The sequence below is a fragment of the Oncorhynchus mykiss genome, chromosome 2 (genome assembly GCF_013265735.2).
Source record: "Oncorhynchus mykiss isolate Arlee chromosome 2, USDA_OmykA_1.1, whole genome shotgun sequence".
Classification (NCBI taxonomy): Eukaryota; Metazoa; Chordata; class Actinopteri; order Salmoniformes; family Salmonidae; genus Oncorhynchus; species Oncorhynchus mykiss.
This window is the reverse complement of record NC_048566.1, coordinates 91,145,245-91,163,917: the sequence shown is the minus strand read 5'-3', so window position 1 is coordinate 91,163,917 and position 18,673 is coordinate 91,145,245. Positions and strand designations below refer to the sequence as shown.

General features: G+C 41.7%; 2 protein-coding genes across 6 annotated transcripts in view; one reads left to right on the top strand and one right to left on the bottom strand.

Moving 5' to 3' along the window:
- The window catches only part of cep290 (centrosomal protein 290), a 55,809-nt gene extending 49,352 nt beyond the window's left edge, over positions 1-6,457 (bottom strand). Inside the window, exons 1-2 of one of the 4 annotated variants that reach the window (XM_036958919.1) lie at positions 6,387-6,457; positions 4,675-4,809 (exon numbers count right to left, since the gene is read on the bottom strand). In XM_036958919.1, coding sequence (XP_036814814.1) covers positions 4,675-4,773 — 99 coding nt within the window. In that variant the 5' untranslated portion in view covers positions 4,774-4,809; positions 6,387-6,457. Of the gene's footprint in view, positions 1-4,674; positions 4,810-5,078; positions 5,211-5,821; positions 6,362-6,386 lie in introns of those variants that run through there. The other 3 variants (XM_036958913.1, XM_036958904.1, XM_036958920.1) reach the window with 3 other exon arrangements.
- Positions 6,458-6,474: 17 nt separating this feature from the next.
- Positions 6,475-18,673, top strand: part of tmtc3 (transmembrane O-mannosyltransferase targeting cadherins 3) — a 110,713-nt gene continuing 98,514 nt past the window's right edge. The window contains exons 1-3 of one of the 2 annotated variants that reach the window (XM_036958924.1): positions 6,475-6,756; positions 7,404-7,617; positions 12,162-12,380. In XM_036958924.1, coding sequence (XP_036814819.1) covers positions 7,429-7,617; positions 12,162-12,380 — 408 coding nt within the window. In that variant the 5' untranslated portion in view covers positions 6,475-6,756; positions 7,404-7,428. The remainder of the gene's footprint in view (positions 6,757-7,403; positions 7,618-12,161; positions 12,381-18,673) is intronic. The other variant, XM_021576723.2, reaches the window with a different exon arrangement.

Genomic DNA, 18,673 nt, shown 5'->3' with positions numbered 1-18,673 from the left:
TTTCCCCTCTTTACTTCGCCTACTGTTCTGACTTGGTGGTGCACATGAAGACTATAGCCTGTTTTAGAGATATGTAATCACCGAATATTGTAAGACCTTTCATTGTCTGCTTACACTACCGGTCAAAAGTTTTAGAACACCTACTCATTCAATGGTTTTTCTTTATTTTTACTATTTTCTACATTGTAGAATAATAGTGAAGACATCAAAACTATGAAAAAACACATATGGAATCATGCAGTAACCAAAAAAAAGTGTTAAATAAATCAAAATCTATTTTAAATTTGAGATTCTTCAACTAGCCATCCTTTGCCTTGATGACAGCTTTACACACTCTTGGCATTCTCTCAACCAGCTCAACCAACAGTCTTGAAGCAGTTCCCACATATGCTGAGCACTTGTTGGCTGCTTTTTCTTCACTCTACAGGTAACCAGCATTATCCCAAACCATCTCAATTGGGTCGAGGTTTGGGGATTGTGGAGGCCAGGTCATCTGATGCAGCACTCCGTCTTGGTCATATAGCCCTTACACAGGCTGAAGGTGTGTTGGGTCATTGTCCCATTAAGCCTATATCATATCATATCGCTGCAGAATGCTGTGGTAGCCATGCTGGTTGAGTGTGCCTTGAATTCTAAATAAATCACAGATACTGTCACCAGCAAAGTACCCTCCCCCCCGCCCCACACCTCCTCCTCCATGCTTCACGGTGGGAAATACACATGCAGAGATCATCCGTTCACCCACACCGCGTCTCACAAAGACACGGCGGTTGGAACCAAAAATCTCCAATTTGGACTCCAGACCAAATGACAAATTTCCACCGGTCTAATGTCCATTGCTCATGTTTCTTGGCCCAAGCAAGTCTCTTCTTCTTATTATTGGTGTCCTTTAGTATTGGTTTCTTTGCAGCAAATCAACCATAAAGGCCTTATTCACACAGTCTCCGCTGAACAGTTGATGTTGAGATGTATCTGTTACTTGAACTCTGTGAAGCATTTATTTGGGCTGCAATTTCTGAGGCTGGTAACTCTAATGAACTTATGCTCTGCAGCAGAGGTAACTCTGGGTCTTCCACTCCTGTGGCGGTCCTCATGAGAGCCAGTTTCATCATAGCAATTGATGGTTTTTGCAACTGCACTTTAAGAAACTTTCAAAGTTCTTGACATTTTCCATATCGACTGACCTTCATGTCTTAAAGTAATTTCTCTTTGCTTATTTGAGCTGTTCTTGCCATAATATGGACTTGGTCTTTTACCAAATAGGGCTATCTTCTGTATACTACCCCTACCTTGTCACAACACAACTGATTGGCTCAAACACATAAAGAAAGAAAGAAATTCCACAAATTAACTTTTAAGGCACACCTGTTAATTGAAATGCATTCCAGGTGACTGCCTCATGAAGCTGGTTGAGAGAATGCCAAGAGTGTGCAAAGCTGTCATCAAGGCAAAGGGGGTCTTTTTGAAGAATCCAAATATAAAATATATTTTGATTTGTTTAACACTTTTTTGGTTACTACAGTCGTGGCCAAACGTTTTGAGAATGACACAAATATTAATTTTCACAAAGTCTGCTGCCTCAGTTTGTATGACGGCAATTTGCATATACTCCAGAATACTATGAAGAGTGATCAGATTAATTGCAATTAATTGTAAAGTCCCTCTTTGCCATGCAAATGAACTGAATCCCCAAAAAACATTTCCACTGCATTTCAGCCCTGCCACAAATGGACCAGCTGACATCATGTCAGTGATTCTCTAGTTAACACAGTTGTGAGTGTTGACGAGGATAAGGCTGGAGATCACTCTGTCATGCTGATTGAGTTTGAATAACAGACTGGAAGCTTCAAAAGGAGCTTAGAATCATTGTTCTTCCTCTGACAAGGTTACACGTGCCGTCGTCATTGCTTTGCACAAAAAGTGCTTCACAGGCAAGGATATTGCTGCCAGTAAGATTGCACCTAAATCAACCATTTATCGGATCATCAATAACTTCAAGGAGAGAGGTTCAATTGTTGTGAAGAAGTCTTCAGGGCACCCAAGAAAGTCTAGTAAGCGCCAGAACTGTCTCCTAAAGTTGATTCAGCTGCAGGATCGGGGCACCACCAGTACAGAGCTTGCTCATGAAGGTGAGTGCATCTGCACACACAGTGAGGCGAAGACTTTTGGAGGACGGCCTGGTGTCAAGAAGGGCAGCAAAGAAGCCACTTCTCTCCAGGAAAAACATCAGGGACAGACTGATATTCTGCGAAATGTACAGGGATTGGACTGCTGAGGACTGGGGTAAAGTCATTTTCTCTGATGAATCCCCTTTCCGATTGTTTGGGGCATCCGGAAAAAAGCTTGTCCGGAGAAGACAAGGTGAGTGCTACCATCAGTCCTGTGTCATGCCAACAGTAAAGCATCCTGAGAACATTCATGTGTGGGGTTGCTTCTCAGCCAAGGGAGTGGGCTCACTTACAATTTTGCCTAAGAACACAGTGTCATGCTCGTCATAATGAGTGGACCAAGATGCAGCGTGGTATGTTTCCATCCTTTTATTTAGAAGAAACTTAAAGCACAAAAACAATAAAGCAAATAAATGAAACGTGAAGCTACACACAAACATAGTCAAGATCCCACAAATCACAATGGGGAAAATGGCTACCTAAATACGATCCCCAATCAGACAACGATAAACAGCTGTCTCTGATTGGGAACCATACCAGGCCAACATAAATCACTAATCACCTAGATGACCCACTATAGTCACTATCACGCACCAACCAACATAGAAAATAAACAGCTCTCTATGGTCAGGGCGTGACACACAGCCATGAATAAAGAATGGTACCAACACATCCTCTGAGAGCAACTTCTCCCAACCATCCAGGAACAGTTTGGTGAAGAACAATGCCTTTTCCAGCATGATGGAGCACCTTGCCATAAGGAAAAAGTGATAACTAAGAGGCTCGGGAAACAAAACATAGATATTTTGGGTCCATGGCCAGGAAATTCTCCAGACCTTAATCCCATTGAGAACTTGTGGTCAATCCTCAAGAAGCAGGTGGACAAACATAACCCCACAAATGCTGACAAACTCCAAGCATTGATTATGCAAGAATGGGCTGCCATCAGTCAGGATAATTGACAGCATGCCAGGGCAGATTGCTGAGGTTTTGAAATAGAAGGGTCAACACTGCAAATATTGACTCTATGCATTAACTTCATGTAATTGTTAATAAAAGCCTGACACTTATGAAATGCTTGTAATTATACTTCAGAATTCCATAGTAACATCTGACAAAAATATCTAAAGACACTGAAGCAGCAAACTTTGTGAAAATTAATATTTGTGTCATTCTCAACTTTTGGCCACGACTGTACATGATTCCATATGTGTTTTTTCATAGTTTTGATGTCTTCACTATTATTCCAAAAATGTAGAAAATAGTCAAATAAAGAAAACCCTTGAATGAGGCGTTCTAAAACTTTTGACCGGTAGTGTATATGCCGCCTTTATTTATCCTACGGTTCTAACTTGATGTACAGGGAGAACACTGTAAGAATGGCCCATTTTCTGAATTTTGTCGCTGTACATTTCAAAAGTGCTTAACAAATATATTGACTACGTTTGTCCTAGCTCACTCATTAATATCTTAATCGAAATTACGGACTGTCTCTTATCCACTTGTCGTCCCCTTATGTTTTTTAAAAGGCAGTAAATGAGGCTGAATGAACTGTTTCGCTGTCAGACAAGCCTCCGCTGATAGCGACAGCAAAACACTACATAAAGAGAGACCTAAGACGACAACATAGCAAGGCAGCAACACATGACAACACAGCATGGTAGTAACACAACATGACAACAACATGGTAGCACCACAACATGGTAGCAGCACAAAACATGGTACAAACATTATTAGGCACAGACAACAGCACAAAGGGCAAGAAGGTAGAGACAACAATACATCACGCAAAGCAGCCACAACTGTCAGTAAGAGTGTCCATGATTGAGTCTTTGAATGAAGAGATTGAGATAAAAACAGTCCCGTTTGAGTGTTTGTTGCAGCTCGTTCCAATCGCTAGCTGCAGCAAACTAAAAAGAGGAGCGACCCAGTGATGTGTTTGTTTTGGGGACTTTTAACAAAATGTGACTGGCAGAACGGGTGTTGTATGTGGAGAATGAGGGCTGCAGTAGACATCTCAGATAGGGGGGTGTGAGGCCTAAGAGGGTTTTCTAAATAAGAATAATATATTGGGTCTTGCGACAGGTATATAGACATGACCAGTTTACAGAGGAGTATAGAGTGCAGTGATGTGTCTTATAAGGAGCATTGGTGGCAAATCTGATGGCCGAATGGTAAAGAACATCTAGCTGCTCGAGAGCACCTGCTGATCTATAAATTATGTCTCCGTAATCTAGCATGGGTAGGATGGTAATCTAAATCAGGGTTAGTTTGGCAGCTGGGGTGAAGATTTAGTCTAGATTTAACTTCAGCCTGCAGCTTTGATATGTGCTGAGAGAAGGACAGTGTACAGTCTAGCCATACTCCCAGTCAGTATGATGCCTTTGTCAGGGACAGCCGGACCACTCACAAGATTGGAATATTTGATTGATCAGACTTGGGAAACAGTACTATCAGATTATAACATTTGAGGTGCATGCATGGACACCTAGGAACAGTAACGTACCTGTAAAAACATGTGGTTGATTATCTCTGCATCTCCACTCTCCTGCAGCTGTTCTGGGTCAGCATCCATCACCATTCTCCAGTCAAGATGAGGAGGCATTTTGACAATTGTGACAGTTGTGTTAGCTAACAGGAACTGTGGAACAAATAGATGGACAGACACACATTGTAAGTTAGGGTAATGCTGTAAAGGGACAACATAGCTATGGCTATTATCCTTGCAAAATGCATTTTATTTGTGGCTATGTAGCTAGCTAACGTTAGCTTCTGCTATTTGCTTCTGCTATTTGCTTCAAGATGTTTTGCATTGGGCGGCGCAAAAATACATTCAAAAATGTATATGAATAACATATGGCGATATGTATTATTTTCCTTTTATCAGTAAGACATTAACTTTTACCTAACCTTTTTTTCATATACCCGCTACAACGTACTGTTTGGCTAGCTCACTGGCTATTTTAACTAGCCATCTTCAACGGCTACTCCAGTTGCTAAGTTACCGTTGACAACAGTCGTAAATCGATTAGTACAACTTCTTCTTCGTCTATGACGTTTAACGGCAGTTGGCATCCAATTTGTTGCATTACCGCCACCTACTACACGGGAGTACAACTCCCTTATACTTTACTTGAAAAATCAAAATGTACTAAATACCCTACCATCTAACACTATACTCACTAATTTCAAAATGATATTACATGAATATCTCCCTCACTAACTTTAAGCACAGATCACTGCACCTGTACATAGCCCATCTGTAAATAGCCCATCCCTATTCTGTTATTTATTTTGCTCCTTTGCACCCCAGTATCTCTACTTGGACATTCATCTTCTGCACATCTATCACTCCAGTGTAAAATTACTTCACCACTATGGCCTATTTATTGCCTTACCTCCCTTATCTAACCTCATTTGCACACAGTGTATAGACTTTTTTTCTATTACATTATTGACTATGTTTGTTTATTCCACGTGTAACTCTGTGTTGTTGTTTGTGTTGCACTGCTTTGCTTAATCTTGGCCAGGTTGCAGTTGTAAATGAGAACTTGTTCTCAACTAACCTACCTGGTTAAATAAAGGTGAAATACATATATATATTTTTTAAATCCTGTAACTCTTCTGCTGTCAAGTCTCACACACACAAATACCTCTCTGCAGCTGCCACCACAACTTCAATTTTCTGAGACTTCCGCCGATCCATCCATGCAGTACAATTGATAACCATTGATATAAATGCTAAAAATCCAATCTTACTGAAACTTATTTCACTTTTTGGCCTATCCCTCTGCACTGGTATATCTCTACTACTCTCCTCACTCCTCCCCCTTAACCCATCTTCCTCTACTTTCTAATCTGCCTCAACATATGACAACTTCTGCTCTACCCCTGGAAACCCCACCTGCCTCTCTTGCATGGGATATTTCTGATCTCCAGCTCCAAGGGCACCCCTACAATTAACACATTCCAATACTTTCCCCAATACTACACATTACTTTGTCTCATGCCCTTCTGCACATTTCTCACACCTTGGACCCTACCGCCTACACACTGCTGCCACATGCCCATAAGCTTAACACCTGTAGCGTCTTAATGTATTCGGCACATACGCTCGTACAGGATAACTTATATATCCTAACTTCACTTTGTCAGGCAAAGACTCAATTTCAAAACTCAAAAGAACAGATAATGACTCAAACGACGAGAGTTACATACAACGGGGATCTTTGCCCTCAGCTGGTCAATTCGTACAACCTACAACTTTACGGCTGATAACGTCGTGTCACTGCTGCAAAAGCTATTCAGCGAGCCAAAGCGCGTTCCGTCCTCTTTAAAACACGTTTCAAGTTTTATAGAAAATACATTGTATTCTCCACTTTATTTTTTATATTTTTATAGTGTCATTAGATGTGTGACAACAACATTATAGTCACGGCTGTTTCAGAAATCAATGTCACTTTTTTTTCAACTTTGCCCCGGAAATGTTTTGGGATTTATTGCCAGCCTTTTTGGGAGTTTTTATGTTCCTAGTTGTTAGCGTATGCCACATTAGAATGTCAATGGCCGATAAAATACTCTAATTCACGTATGTTTCTGTATTTTCACACTAATTCTAACATTGTTATTGAACATAACATTTTAGGAAATGCAAGCGATTTTTATCAGTAGTTTGTAAACGAGATAAGTCAAATGCTAGATATCCAAACATTTTACCGAGTTTAACCGACGTAGAACTAGCAGGCGTAGAAAGACCTACGGTCCTAGCTAACGTTAGTAGTTGTTTTGCGTCTAATTCGTCGCAATTACTGTCTAGCTACATGATAATGTTTGACGTTTATCGATGTTAAATGTAACATGTATAACTAACATGACTGAAACGGCATGATTCCAATCGAATCGTGTTCTCGATGGATAGCTTAGCTAACTAGTGAGGAACTAAGCTAACTAATGCCAGGGACTAAAGCTAGCACACTACATTGTAGCCTTTCAAGTTTTAAAATGATCTCCCTGGTCATCATCGTTAGTATTAATCGAATCTGTCTGCGTTGAATGGGAACATGAATCAGAGTTTACTAGAAGGCATACATTGTTGTGATGCCAGTCTCTTGTCACCAGGCTGTGTCATTGGCAAATCATTAGCAAATCTGGGCTGGACACATTGTATGTGTGAACCATAATGTGATAATGAACAAAGAAATCCTCTAGTCTGATCTCTTCTGTCCTCTATCACAGTGATCAATGAAGCCGTTGGTCAGCAATGGCTGTCGTGTCGTGGATGGAGATCTTGCTTTTGACTGGACTGGTGGTGGGATGTTACTGGAACAGTCTGTCCTGCGGCTTTGTGTTCGATGATGTCTCAGCCATCCTGGACAACAAGGACCTGCGGCCTGCCACCCCTCTCCGCAACCTCTTCCTCAATGACTTCTGGGGCACGCCCATGGCTGAGGTGATTTGAATCTGTTTGGTGCACTAGATTACCCATGACATATCATGTGACCAATGACTGTATATATGAATGGACAAAGCCACTGACTATGTGACACCATTCATTACTATGTGAAGAATTTCTACACCCAAAGATGCAACATCGCAAGACTTTTGAGAAAGCTTGCCAAGCCGAAGAGGCCGGGGTTTGAGACGTCAATGAGAGAAGCGAAACATTCTTCCGTAGATTTAGAAAATAAACAACTAAGGGCACAACCTAGATTCAAGCCGCTCTTAAAGCAAATCAATATAACTTTATTTGTCACATGCACCGAATACAAGAAGTGTAAACCTTAACGTGAAATGCTTACAAGCCCTTAACCAAGAGTGCAGTTCTAGAAGAGTTAAGAAAATATTTACCAAATAAACTAAAGTAACACAATAAAATAACAGTAACAAGGCTATAAACAAGGGCTACCGGTACCGAGTCACTGTGTGAGGTACAGGTTAGCTGAGGTAATTTGTACATGAAGGTAGGGGTGAACTGACTGCATAGATAATAAACGGCAAGTAGTAGCAGTGTACAAAACAAATTGAGGGTGGGGGTCAATGTAAATAGTCCGGTGGCATTTTTGAGTAATTGTTCAGCAGTCTTATGGCTTGGGGGTAGAAGCTGTTAAGGAGCCTTTTGGTCCTAGACTTGGCGCTCCGGTACCGCTTGCCATGAGGTCAGAAATACAGTGTAGACATATATTTTGTCATGGAATGTCTACATAGGCATACAGAGGCCCATTATCAGCAACCATCACTCCTGTGTTCCAATGGCACGTTGTTAGCTAATCCAAGTTTATCATTTTAAAAGGCTAATTGATCATTAGAAAACCCTTTTGCAATAACGTTAGCACAGCTGAAAAATGTTGTGCTAATTAAAGAAGCAATAAAACTGGCCTTCGTTAGACTAGTTGAGTATCTGGAGCGTCAGCATTTGTGGGTTCGATTACAGGCTCAAAATGACCAGAAACAAAGCACTTTCTTCTGAAACTCATCAGTCTATTCTTGTTGTAAGAAATGAAGGCTATTCCGTGCGAGAAATTGCCAAGAAACTGAAGATCTCGTACAACGCTGTGTACTGCTCCCTTTGAGAAACAGATGCCTCACATGTCTTCAACTGGCAGCTTCATTAAATAGTACCCACAAAACACCAGTCTCAATGTCAAAAGTGAAGGGGCGACTCTGGGATTCTGGCCTTCTTGGCAGTGTTGTAAAGAAAAGCCATATCTCAGACTGGTCAATAAAAGATTAAGATGGGGAAAAAAGAACACCAGACGCTGGACAGAGGAACTCTGCCTAGAAGGCTAACATCTCGGAGTCACCTCTTCACTGTTGACGTTGAGACTGGTGATTTGCGGGCCTCCCACTCCTTCTATTCTAGTTAAAGCCAGTTTGCGCTGTACTGTTAAGGGAGTAGTACACGGCGTTGTACAAAATCGTAAGTTTCTTGGCAATTTCTCACATGGAATAGCCATTATTTCTCAGAACAAGAATAGACTGAGAAGTTTCAGAGGGATGGTCTTTGTTTCTGGACAATTTGAGCCTGTAATCAAACCCACAAATGCTGATGCTCCGGATTCTCAACTAGTCTAAAGAAGGCCAGTTTTATTGCTTATTTAATTAGAAAAACAGTTTTCAGCTGTGCTAACGTAATTGCAAAAGGGTTTTCCAATGACCAATTAGCTAATCCAAGTTGATCATTTAAAAGGCTAACGCAATGTGCCATTGGAACACAGGAGTGATGGTTGCTGATAATGGGCATCTGTACGCCTATGTAGATTTTCCATAGAAAATCTGCTGTTTCCAGCTACAGTAGTCATTTACAACATTAACAATGTCTATCTACACTGTATTTCTGATACATTGTGTTATTTTAATGGAGAAAAAAGGGCTTTTCTTAAAAAATAGGACATTTCTAAGTGACCCCCAACTTTTGAACGGTACCGGTCTCTCACTCTCTCTACCGGTCAAAAGTTTTAGAACACCTACTCAAATCAAAGCAAATGTTGTTCGTCATGTGCCGAATACAACCGGTATAGACCTTACAGTGAATTGCTTACTTACAAGCCTTTAAACATTAAAGAGCAGCAGTAAGATAGCCTCACTATTGTTATGTACAGGGGGTACCGGTCCAGAGTCAATGTGCGGGGGCACCAGTTAGTCGAGGTAATATGTATATGTTGAGTTATTAAAGTGACTATGCATAGATAATAAGAGAGTAGCAGCAGTGTAAAAGAGGGTGGGGGGGTGGGGGCAAGGAAAATAGTCCGGGTGGCCTTCTGATTAGATGTTCAGGAGTCTTATGGCTTGGGGGTAGAAGCTGTTTAGAATCCTTTTGGAGCTAGACTTGGCGCTCCGGCACTGCTTGCTGTGCGGTAGCAGAGAGAACAGTCCTTGGCTGGAGTCTTAAACAATTTTTGGCACCGCCTGGTATAGAGGTACTGGATGGCAGAAAGCTTGGCCCCAGTGATATGAATGATCGTATGCCCTCTGGAGTGCCTTGCGGTCACAGGCCAAGCAGTTGCCATACCAGAAAGTGATGCTCTCAATGGTGCAGCTGTTTAATTATTTGAGGATCCATGCCAAATCTTTTTAGTCTCCTGAATTAAAAAACACATTATTTCACCTTTATTTAACCAGGTAAACTAGTTGAGAACAACTGCAACCTGGCCAAGATAAAGCAAAGCGACACAAACACAGAGTTACACATGGAATAAACAAGCGTACAGTCAATAACGAAATAGAAAAAATAAAGTCTATATACAGTGTGTGCAAATGGCATGAGGTAAGGCAATAAATAGGCCATAGTAGTGAAGTAATTACAATTTAACAAATTAACACTGGAGTGATAGATGAGCAGATGTGCAAGTAGTGATACTGGTGTGCAAAAGAGCAGAAAAGTCAATAAAACAATATGTGAATGAGGTACAGTGGGGCAAAAAAGTATTTAGTCAGCCACCAATTGTGCAAGTTCTCCCACTTAAAAAGATGAGAGGCCTGTAATTTTCATCATAGGTACACTTCAACTATGACAGACAAAATGAGGAAAAAAATCCAGAAAATCACATTGTAGGATTTTTAATGAATTTATTTGCAAATTATGGTGGAAAATAAGTATATACGCACACACATATATGTGTGTTACTAATGTTACTGTCCCCACTACAGCAGAAAAATACTTAAATACATGTCATTCTGTCCTTGAAACATTTATTTGAAATGCTGTAGAATTCCTAGGGAGGACCTCTCCTACTGGAGATTGCCAATTTGACCGTCCGGTGGCTTAATATACATAGCGTTAGGGTTCATGTACATCATTGGTTTCTGCGCATGAGCTTAGCTAGACAACGTTGTGCCATCACCTACAAGCTTGATTTATATTTGAGAAGCAGTTTCTGCCCATCTTCATACTGTTCTGTATTTTGACTCAGTCGCGCTTTGACGCTAAATGAAGTTGGTTAAGATGGTGTCTTATGGAGACATATAGCATGTGCAGTTTGAGCTATTACAGGAAGTAACTTTGCAGCCTTGCGCTGTTCTTCACCCTCATTGAGTAGCGCAATTTAAGGCCGACCTGGTTACGGCAAGCTGCCGTTAACAACTAAATTATCCTTAACTTCTTCAGGGTGCGATTTTAAAATAATCGTTTCAAGGACATACATCTGGTCTATTTGACCCAATTATTGGTACCATGATTGTCTTTGCAAATGTTTTTTATTTACACGAAGATTGACATTTTTCTATTCACTTTAGTGGCCTATTCTGTTTTCTGCTAACAATGCCTGCAGTACCGCCTTGAACATCTGTGACTTCAGAGGGGGCAGTCCGTTCTCTTCTGCATGCACCATGTCATACTTTGTTTATGCTCCCCAAGCAAAAAATGCGTTTGAACAAGTGAATAGGAATTAGTTAAATTTGAGCTGAGAGAATTTCAAATATGTTTTATGGTCAATTATTCAATGGCTGTCAATATTGCTGATTATGATTTTTCGCATCATAACAATTGTCAGAGGAGTTGAACTTCAAGTTCCTACAAAATCACCTATATTCACAACAGCCCTATTTTCCTGACCGTTATTCCCTAGGTAGCACAAGTGTGCCACAAAGTGCCGTCACGTGGTCCCCTTTAGTGTTGGTACACAAACCTGAAGTATTGTAGGAGATGTTCAAGATGTTCGTTCTCTTGTTTGAGTCCGTTACAGCACATCACACCCACAAGTGGTGTGAGCTTTCTCTAGCTCTTATTACCATCCTCTATCCCTATGTTGGCTTAAGGTGGTTTTAACAACCAATTGCTATACTATGTTCAAGATTAGTCAATTCATCTCTTCTTAGACACTGACAGAACCTGGTACCAGAACTACATTCCTAGAGTGAAAAGTAATTTGTAGTTGACAGCAGGGTTGACTTGTATCTAACGCTAAAATCGTTTTGAATTGATGTCTCAACTATCCTCAATCAGTATTTATGCATTTGAAGCTAATAACTCCCTGTCATATCTTTGTCTCATTACAGGAGCGGAGCCACAAATCCTACCGGCCCCTGACAGTGCTCACCTTCCGTCTGAACTATCTCTTCAGTGAGCTGAGTTCTGCATCCTACCACCTGCTCAACGTGGGGCTGCATTCTGTGGTGTGTGTGCTTTTTCTGAGGTTCTGCCGTCTGTTCTTGGACAAGACCTCCAGCCTGGTTGCGGCCCTGCTGTTCGCTGTCCACCCCATCCACACAGAGGCCGTAAGTCTGTTGTTCTAGGATCAGATTAACTCTGCTGTTCACCCCGTCCACACAAAGGCTGGAAGTCTGCTCAACTGTTGGCACAGATCTAGGATAATCTTAATTTTAATGTCACATGCACAAGTACAGTCAAATGCCTTTATTGCCAGCTCCAAACCCCAAAATGCAGTAATCAATGCGAAGCACAAAAAATAACAAGGTAGAACAAATCACACAAGAAATAGGAACTAAGGAAAACGAGAAAATAAGAAGCTATATACAAGGTCAGTTGCAATACCATATTTACAATGTGCAAAGATCCTGGAGTGATAGAGGTAAATACTATATGTAGAGGGGTAAGGTGACTAGGCTAAATTATTGTGTGTAGAGTCAGTATAAATGTGTGACTGGGTAGAAGTTACAGGCCTTGGTTTTTTCCATTTACATTTCAAGGTTGGACATTAACACGTTAGGCGCACCGATTGGTGTCAGTATGTTTTACACCTGTGCTGGTTTGTCATCTCGTTAGTCAGAAGGCATTTCACCTATGCTGCAGTTGTCTGGCCAGTGCTCCAGTTGTCTTGAGAGATGTGGAGGGAGGGTGAACACCTTTAGTTGTCGGTCCCCATTTGAGTTCTAAAACAATCCTTGATCTGATCGTCCCTGTTTTTCATTTCGCTCCACTTTTTGTTTTTTTCTGACAGTTTTTACATTTGGTGTGTTTTATTTTGTTTGCCACTTCTTGTGCAAATTTAGTGGGTGTCTTTTAATTTCCAGTTTTTGTTGCTTTCAGTGGACACCCTCATGTGTCTTTCAGAACCTCTCTTAAAACAGTCAGTGACTCTTTGTTTTTGATTTTCTTGCTGGAGAATATAACAAAAATGGGGCTCGCCCGGGATCTTGTTTCCCAGGAGTATGGTAGTCGCTCTAATTCCCTACTCTGAGGCTCTGCTGTGCCCATATATTTGAGTGTTCAACAGACACTTTTGTGGTAGTTTGTCACCCCGAGGGTTATAAGATTGGTGGAATCATTTTTAAAGTTGCATAAACACACACAGGCTATACACTGCTCAAAAAAATAAAGGGAAAACTTAATCAACACAATGTAACTCCAAGTCAATCACACTTCTGTGAAATATAACTGTCCACTTAGGAAGCAACACTGATTGACAATAAATTTCACATGCTGTTGTGCAAATGGAATAGACAACAGGTGGAAATTATAGGCATTTAGCAAGACACCCCCAATAAAGGAGTGGTTCTGCAGGTGATAACCACAGACCACTTATCAGTTCCTATGCTTCCTGGCTGATGTTTTGGTCACTTGAATGCTGGCGGTGCTTTCACTCTAGTGGTAGCATGAGACGGAGTCTACAACCCACACAAGTGGCTCAGGTAGTGCAGCTCATCCAGGATGGCACATCAATGCGAGATGTGGCAAGAAGGTTTGCTGAACGTTCTGCTGCCTGCAACATCCTCCAGCATGACCGGTTTGGCGGTGGGTCAGTCATGGTGTGGGGTGGCATTTCTTTGGGGGGCCGCACAGCCCTCCATGTGCTCGCCAGAGGTAGCCTGACTGCCATTAGGTACCGAGATGAGATCCTCAGACGCCTTGTGAGACCATATGCTGGTGCGGTTGGCCCTGGGTTCCTCCTAATGCTAGACCTCATGTGGCTGGAGTGTGTCAGCAGTTCCTGCAAGAGGAAGGCATTGATGCTATGGACTGGCCCGCCCGTTCCCCAGACCTGAATCCAATTGAGCACATCTGGGACATCATGTCTCGCTCCATCCACCACAGACTGTCCAGGAGTTGGCGGATGCTTTAGTCCAGGTCTGGGAGGACATCCCTCAGGAGACCATCCGCCACTTCATCAGGAGCATGCCCAGACGTTGTAGGGAGGTCATACATGAACGTGGAGGCCACACACACTACTGAGCCTCATTTTGACTTGTTTTAAGGACATTACATCAAAGTTGGATCAGCCTGTAGTGTGGTTTTCCACTTTAATTTTGAGTGTGACTCCAAATCCAGACCTCCATGGGTTGATAAATTTGATTTCCATTGATCATTTTTGTGTGATTTTGTTGTCAGCACATTCAACTATGTAAAGAAAAAAGTATTTAATAAGAATATTTCATTCATTCAGATCTAGGATGTGTTATTTTAGTTACATTGTGTTGATTAAGTGTTCCCTTTATTTTTTTGAGCAGTGTATATATTTACATTTCATAAAACGGCATTAGCACTTACCCGTTCAGAAGTACGTCCTGTCCTTGCAGAAACAGCTCCTCAGTTCCTGTTTGAATCATAACACTCAAAGATTCCTCAAACAAAAAAATCTGTCTGACTTTCACTTTTTCACTTTAGACTTTGCTTTTCCTGATTTATTCGCCATGATGTCTTCAATGAAATCATTGAAAATGCAACTTTCCGAAATACTGCTGCGCGTAACAAGCGTCACAGCAACTCCTCTGAGAGTCAAGGCGAGAATGGAGTTCGTTACGCGTGCCTTTACATACAAGGAATGGTCGTCCAACCCAAAACCATTACATACTGGCGTTTACCTCAGCTCATTGGCTATCTACCCAGCTAGATTTAAAGAAGATCAGTGGTCATTGGGCAGAAATACAGTCAATCAACGAAGCTTCGCTAAAATTATTGGTGCGCAAGGTAGTCATTGCTCGTTGTCTTCAAATCAGTTCACTTCGGTCAATACTCCCCGCAAAAAAAACAATGATGTTTGGCTGTGTTGCAAACATCCAGAGGAATGCACTGAAACCAACCATGACTAGATAAACGATTTGTTTACCGTGTGTAATTATGTCGAATGCTCCGTAAAAAAATAATAGACGGAATTCACGGCACAAATGGGTTACAAAATGTTTCGATTTAGGGTAAAAAATTGATTTTATCAAAGAAAATGGCACTTTATTTGATCACTGGGACCCTCAGGAAGAGAAATAAGAGCATGATATCAGAATGTAAGTCATAATTTTACCTTCAGATGTGAATGTGTAAAAACTGTCATGGCGGAAAATGTTTTTGTTGTTGATTGCTCTTCTCAAACAAAAGCATGGTATTTGTTCTCTGTAATAGCTATTTTAAATCGGAAAACGCAGTTTGATTACCAAGATCCTAATCTTTTGAAGGGTGTAAGACACTTGCATTTTCAAGAATGTTTAATGTTACGACGTTGTATTTTTAGTTGTCACTCTGAAATTTCCCCTGATGTTGATCCCTGTACGGGGATCGCAGCCATAAGAGGTTTTAAGTTGGACGCATTTGTGGAAAACCCTACATGGGAGATACTAGATAAATGTATGAAGGCGAATCTGCTCGTCATTGCAAAGCATTATGACATCAAAGTGGCCCTTGCTGATTCGAAAGCTGTAGTCATTTGGTCTATCTTGCTTTGGTGAAGGAGAAAGTCCTTCCGGAGAGGGAGGATGATGAAAAGGGTCGTACGAGTGGTAGAGTACACACCATAGACGTGCAACTGCGAGAGGTAGAACCAAAGACAAAATGGGAACAACAGAAATTTGAGCTTGAACACAAGGGAAAGATAATGTGCAGCCAGAATAGAACAAGAAGATCGGGTGCATGCCATTAGATTAAAATAGATCTGGAAGTACTCCAAATCATGTCAGGCTATCTTGCTCCCTCAAAGTTTGATGTTGGTCGGAACAGCCGGCTTTGTACCACCTTTCAACGAAAAGGGGGTAGATGTACATTTTATTTGTGCGGATTGACACATTCCTAAAATGGCTGCAAGATCGTTGGTCACTGCTCCTCCAAAGTGTTCTTGTGGGACAAGTTCAGAAAGGGTATGCTGCTTTATCTCTTGATCAGAGTTCAGATTATGACACTGTTAAAGCTGCTATCCTTCGGGCTTACGAGTTGGTCCCAGAGGCATACAGACAATGGTTCTGTCAATTACGAAAGACAGAGTCACAAAGCCATGTTGATTTAGCAAGGGAACAAGTATGTATTTTTGATCGGTCGTGTGGTTCTCAAGAGGTCAAGGACCTTAAGGACTTTGACACTCGTATTTCTCTAGCATTTCAAGAATTGCCTTCACGAAAGGGTTGCTACCTACGTTTATGAGCACAAGGATCTCACTCTTGAGAAAGCTTCAGTCCTTGCAGATGAGTTTGTGTTGACACATTAAACTACCTTCTAGGGGTGGGCAGTATCCAGACACCAACAAAACACACAAAAAACAGATGAGCATGCTTTGTAATGTTTTAAAAACAAATGTATTACTAAGCTGAACTAAAATATAAACGCAACATGTTAAGTGTTAGTCCCATCTTTCATGATCTGAAATGAAAGATCCCAGAAAGTTTCCATGCACACAAAGCCTATTTCTCTCAGATTTTGTACCCAAATTTGTTTACATCACTGTTGCGAGCATTTCTTTCCCAAGATGATGCATCCACCTGACAGGTGTGGGGTATAGTAAGAGGCTGATTAAAGAGCATGGTCATTACGCAGGTGCACCTTGCGCTAGGGACAATAAAAGGGCCACTCTCAAATGTGCAGTTTTGTCACACACTATGTCACAGTTGAGGGAGCGTGCAGTTGGTATGCTGACTGCAGGAATGTCCACCAGAGATTTTGCCAGAGATCTAAATGTTCCTTTCTCTACCATAAACAACGTTTTAGAGAATTTGTCAGTACGTCCAACCAGCCTCACAACTGCAGACCACGTGTATGAGGTCGTGTGGGCGAGAGGTTTGCTGATGTCAACGGGTGAACAGGTGCCCCGTGGTGGCGGTGGGGTTATAGTATGGGCAGGCATAAGCTACGGACAACTAACACAATTGCAGTTTATCGATGGAATTTGAATGCACAGAAATCTCGTTACGAGATCCTGAGGCCCATTTTATTTTTTTTAAGGTACTGTATCGATGACCAACTGATGCGTATCTGTATTCCCAGTCATGTGAAATCCATAGATTAATGCCTAATTTATTTCAATTGACTGATTTCCTCATGAAGTGTAACTCCGTAAAATCTTTGAAATAGTTGTTTTATATTTAGCTTCAGTATAAATTGCCAAGAACCACAAGGACAAAGTCTCACTTCAGTAGACTTTAGTTTCAAGTAAATTATGCCAACTTTTATGCCTGTCCGCAGCGCTTCTAAAAATGTCTTTCACTTAGTTCTTCAAGACCACACAGCCCTCAGCCAGGGAGTGTTGCAGCATGAGGTGGGTTGGCTATATAGGATTTGTTCTTTGATTTTGTGCGATTTTAATTGAGTTTCTACAACATTAGTCCACCTGTGGTAAATTCAATTGATTGGACATGATTTGGAAATGCACACACCTGTCTATATAATGATGGTAGGCCATCATTGTAAATAAGAGTTTGTTCTTAAATGACTTGCCTAGTTAAATAAAGCTTAAATAAATATAAGGTCCCACAGTTGAGTGCATGTCAGAGCAAAAACCAAGTTATGAGTTCGAAGGATTTGTCCGTAGAGCTCAGAGACAGGATTGTGTCGAGGCACAGATCTGGGGAAGGGTACCAAACAATTTCTGCAGCATTAAAATATCCCCAAGAACACAGTGGCCTTCATCATTCTTAAATAGAAGAAGTTTGGGACCACCAAGGCACTTTCTAGAGCTGGCCACCTGGCCAAACGGCGCAATTGGAGGAGAAGTGCCTTGGTCAGAGAGGTGACTACGAACCCGATGGTCACTCTGACAGAGCTCCAGAGTTCCTCTGTGGAGATGGTTCTCCCATCTCTTCAGCCCCCCGACAATCAGGTCTTTATGGTAGAGTGGCCAGACGGAAGCCACTCCTCAGTAAAAGGCATATGACAGCCCGCTTGCCAAAAGGCACCTAAAGTACTCTGACTATGAGAAACAAGAATCTGTGGTCTGATGAAACCAAGATTGAACTTTGCCCTGAATGCCAAGCGTCATGTCTAGAGGAAACCTGGCACCATCCCTACAGTGAAGCATGGTGGCGACAACGCCATGCTGTGAGGATGTTTTTCAGTGGCAGAGACTGGGAGACTAGTTAGGATCGAGGAAAAGATGAACAGAGTAAAGTACAGTGAGATCCTTGATGAAAACCTGCCCAGAGCGCTCAGGGGCGAAGGTTCACAACGACCCGAAGCACACAGACAAGACAACTTAGGAGCGGCTTCGGGACAAGTCTCGGAGTGTGCTTGAGTGACCCAGCTGGAGCTCGGCCTTGAATCCAATCTAACATCTCTGGAGAGACCTGAAAATAGCTGTGCATCGACGCTCCCCATCCAACCTGACGGTGCTTGAGAGGATCTACAGAGAATATTGAGAAAC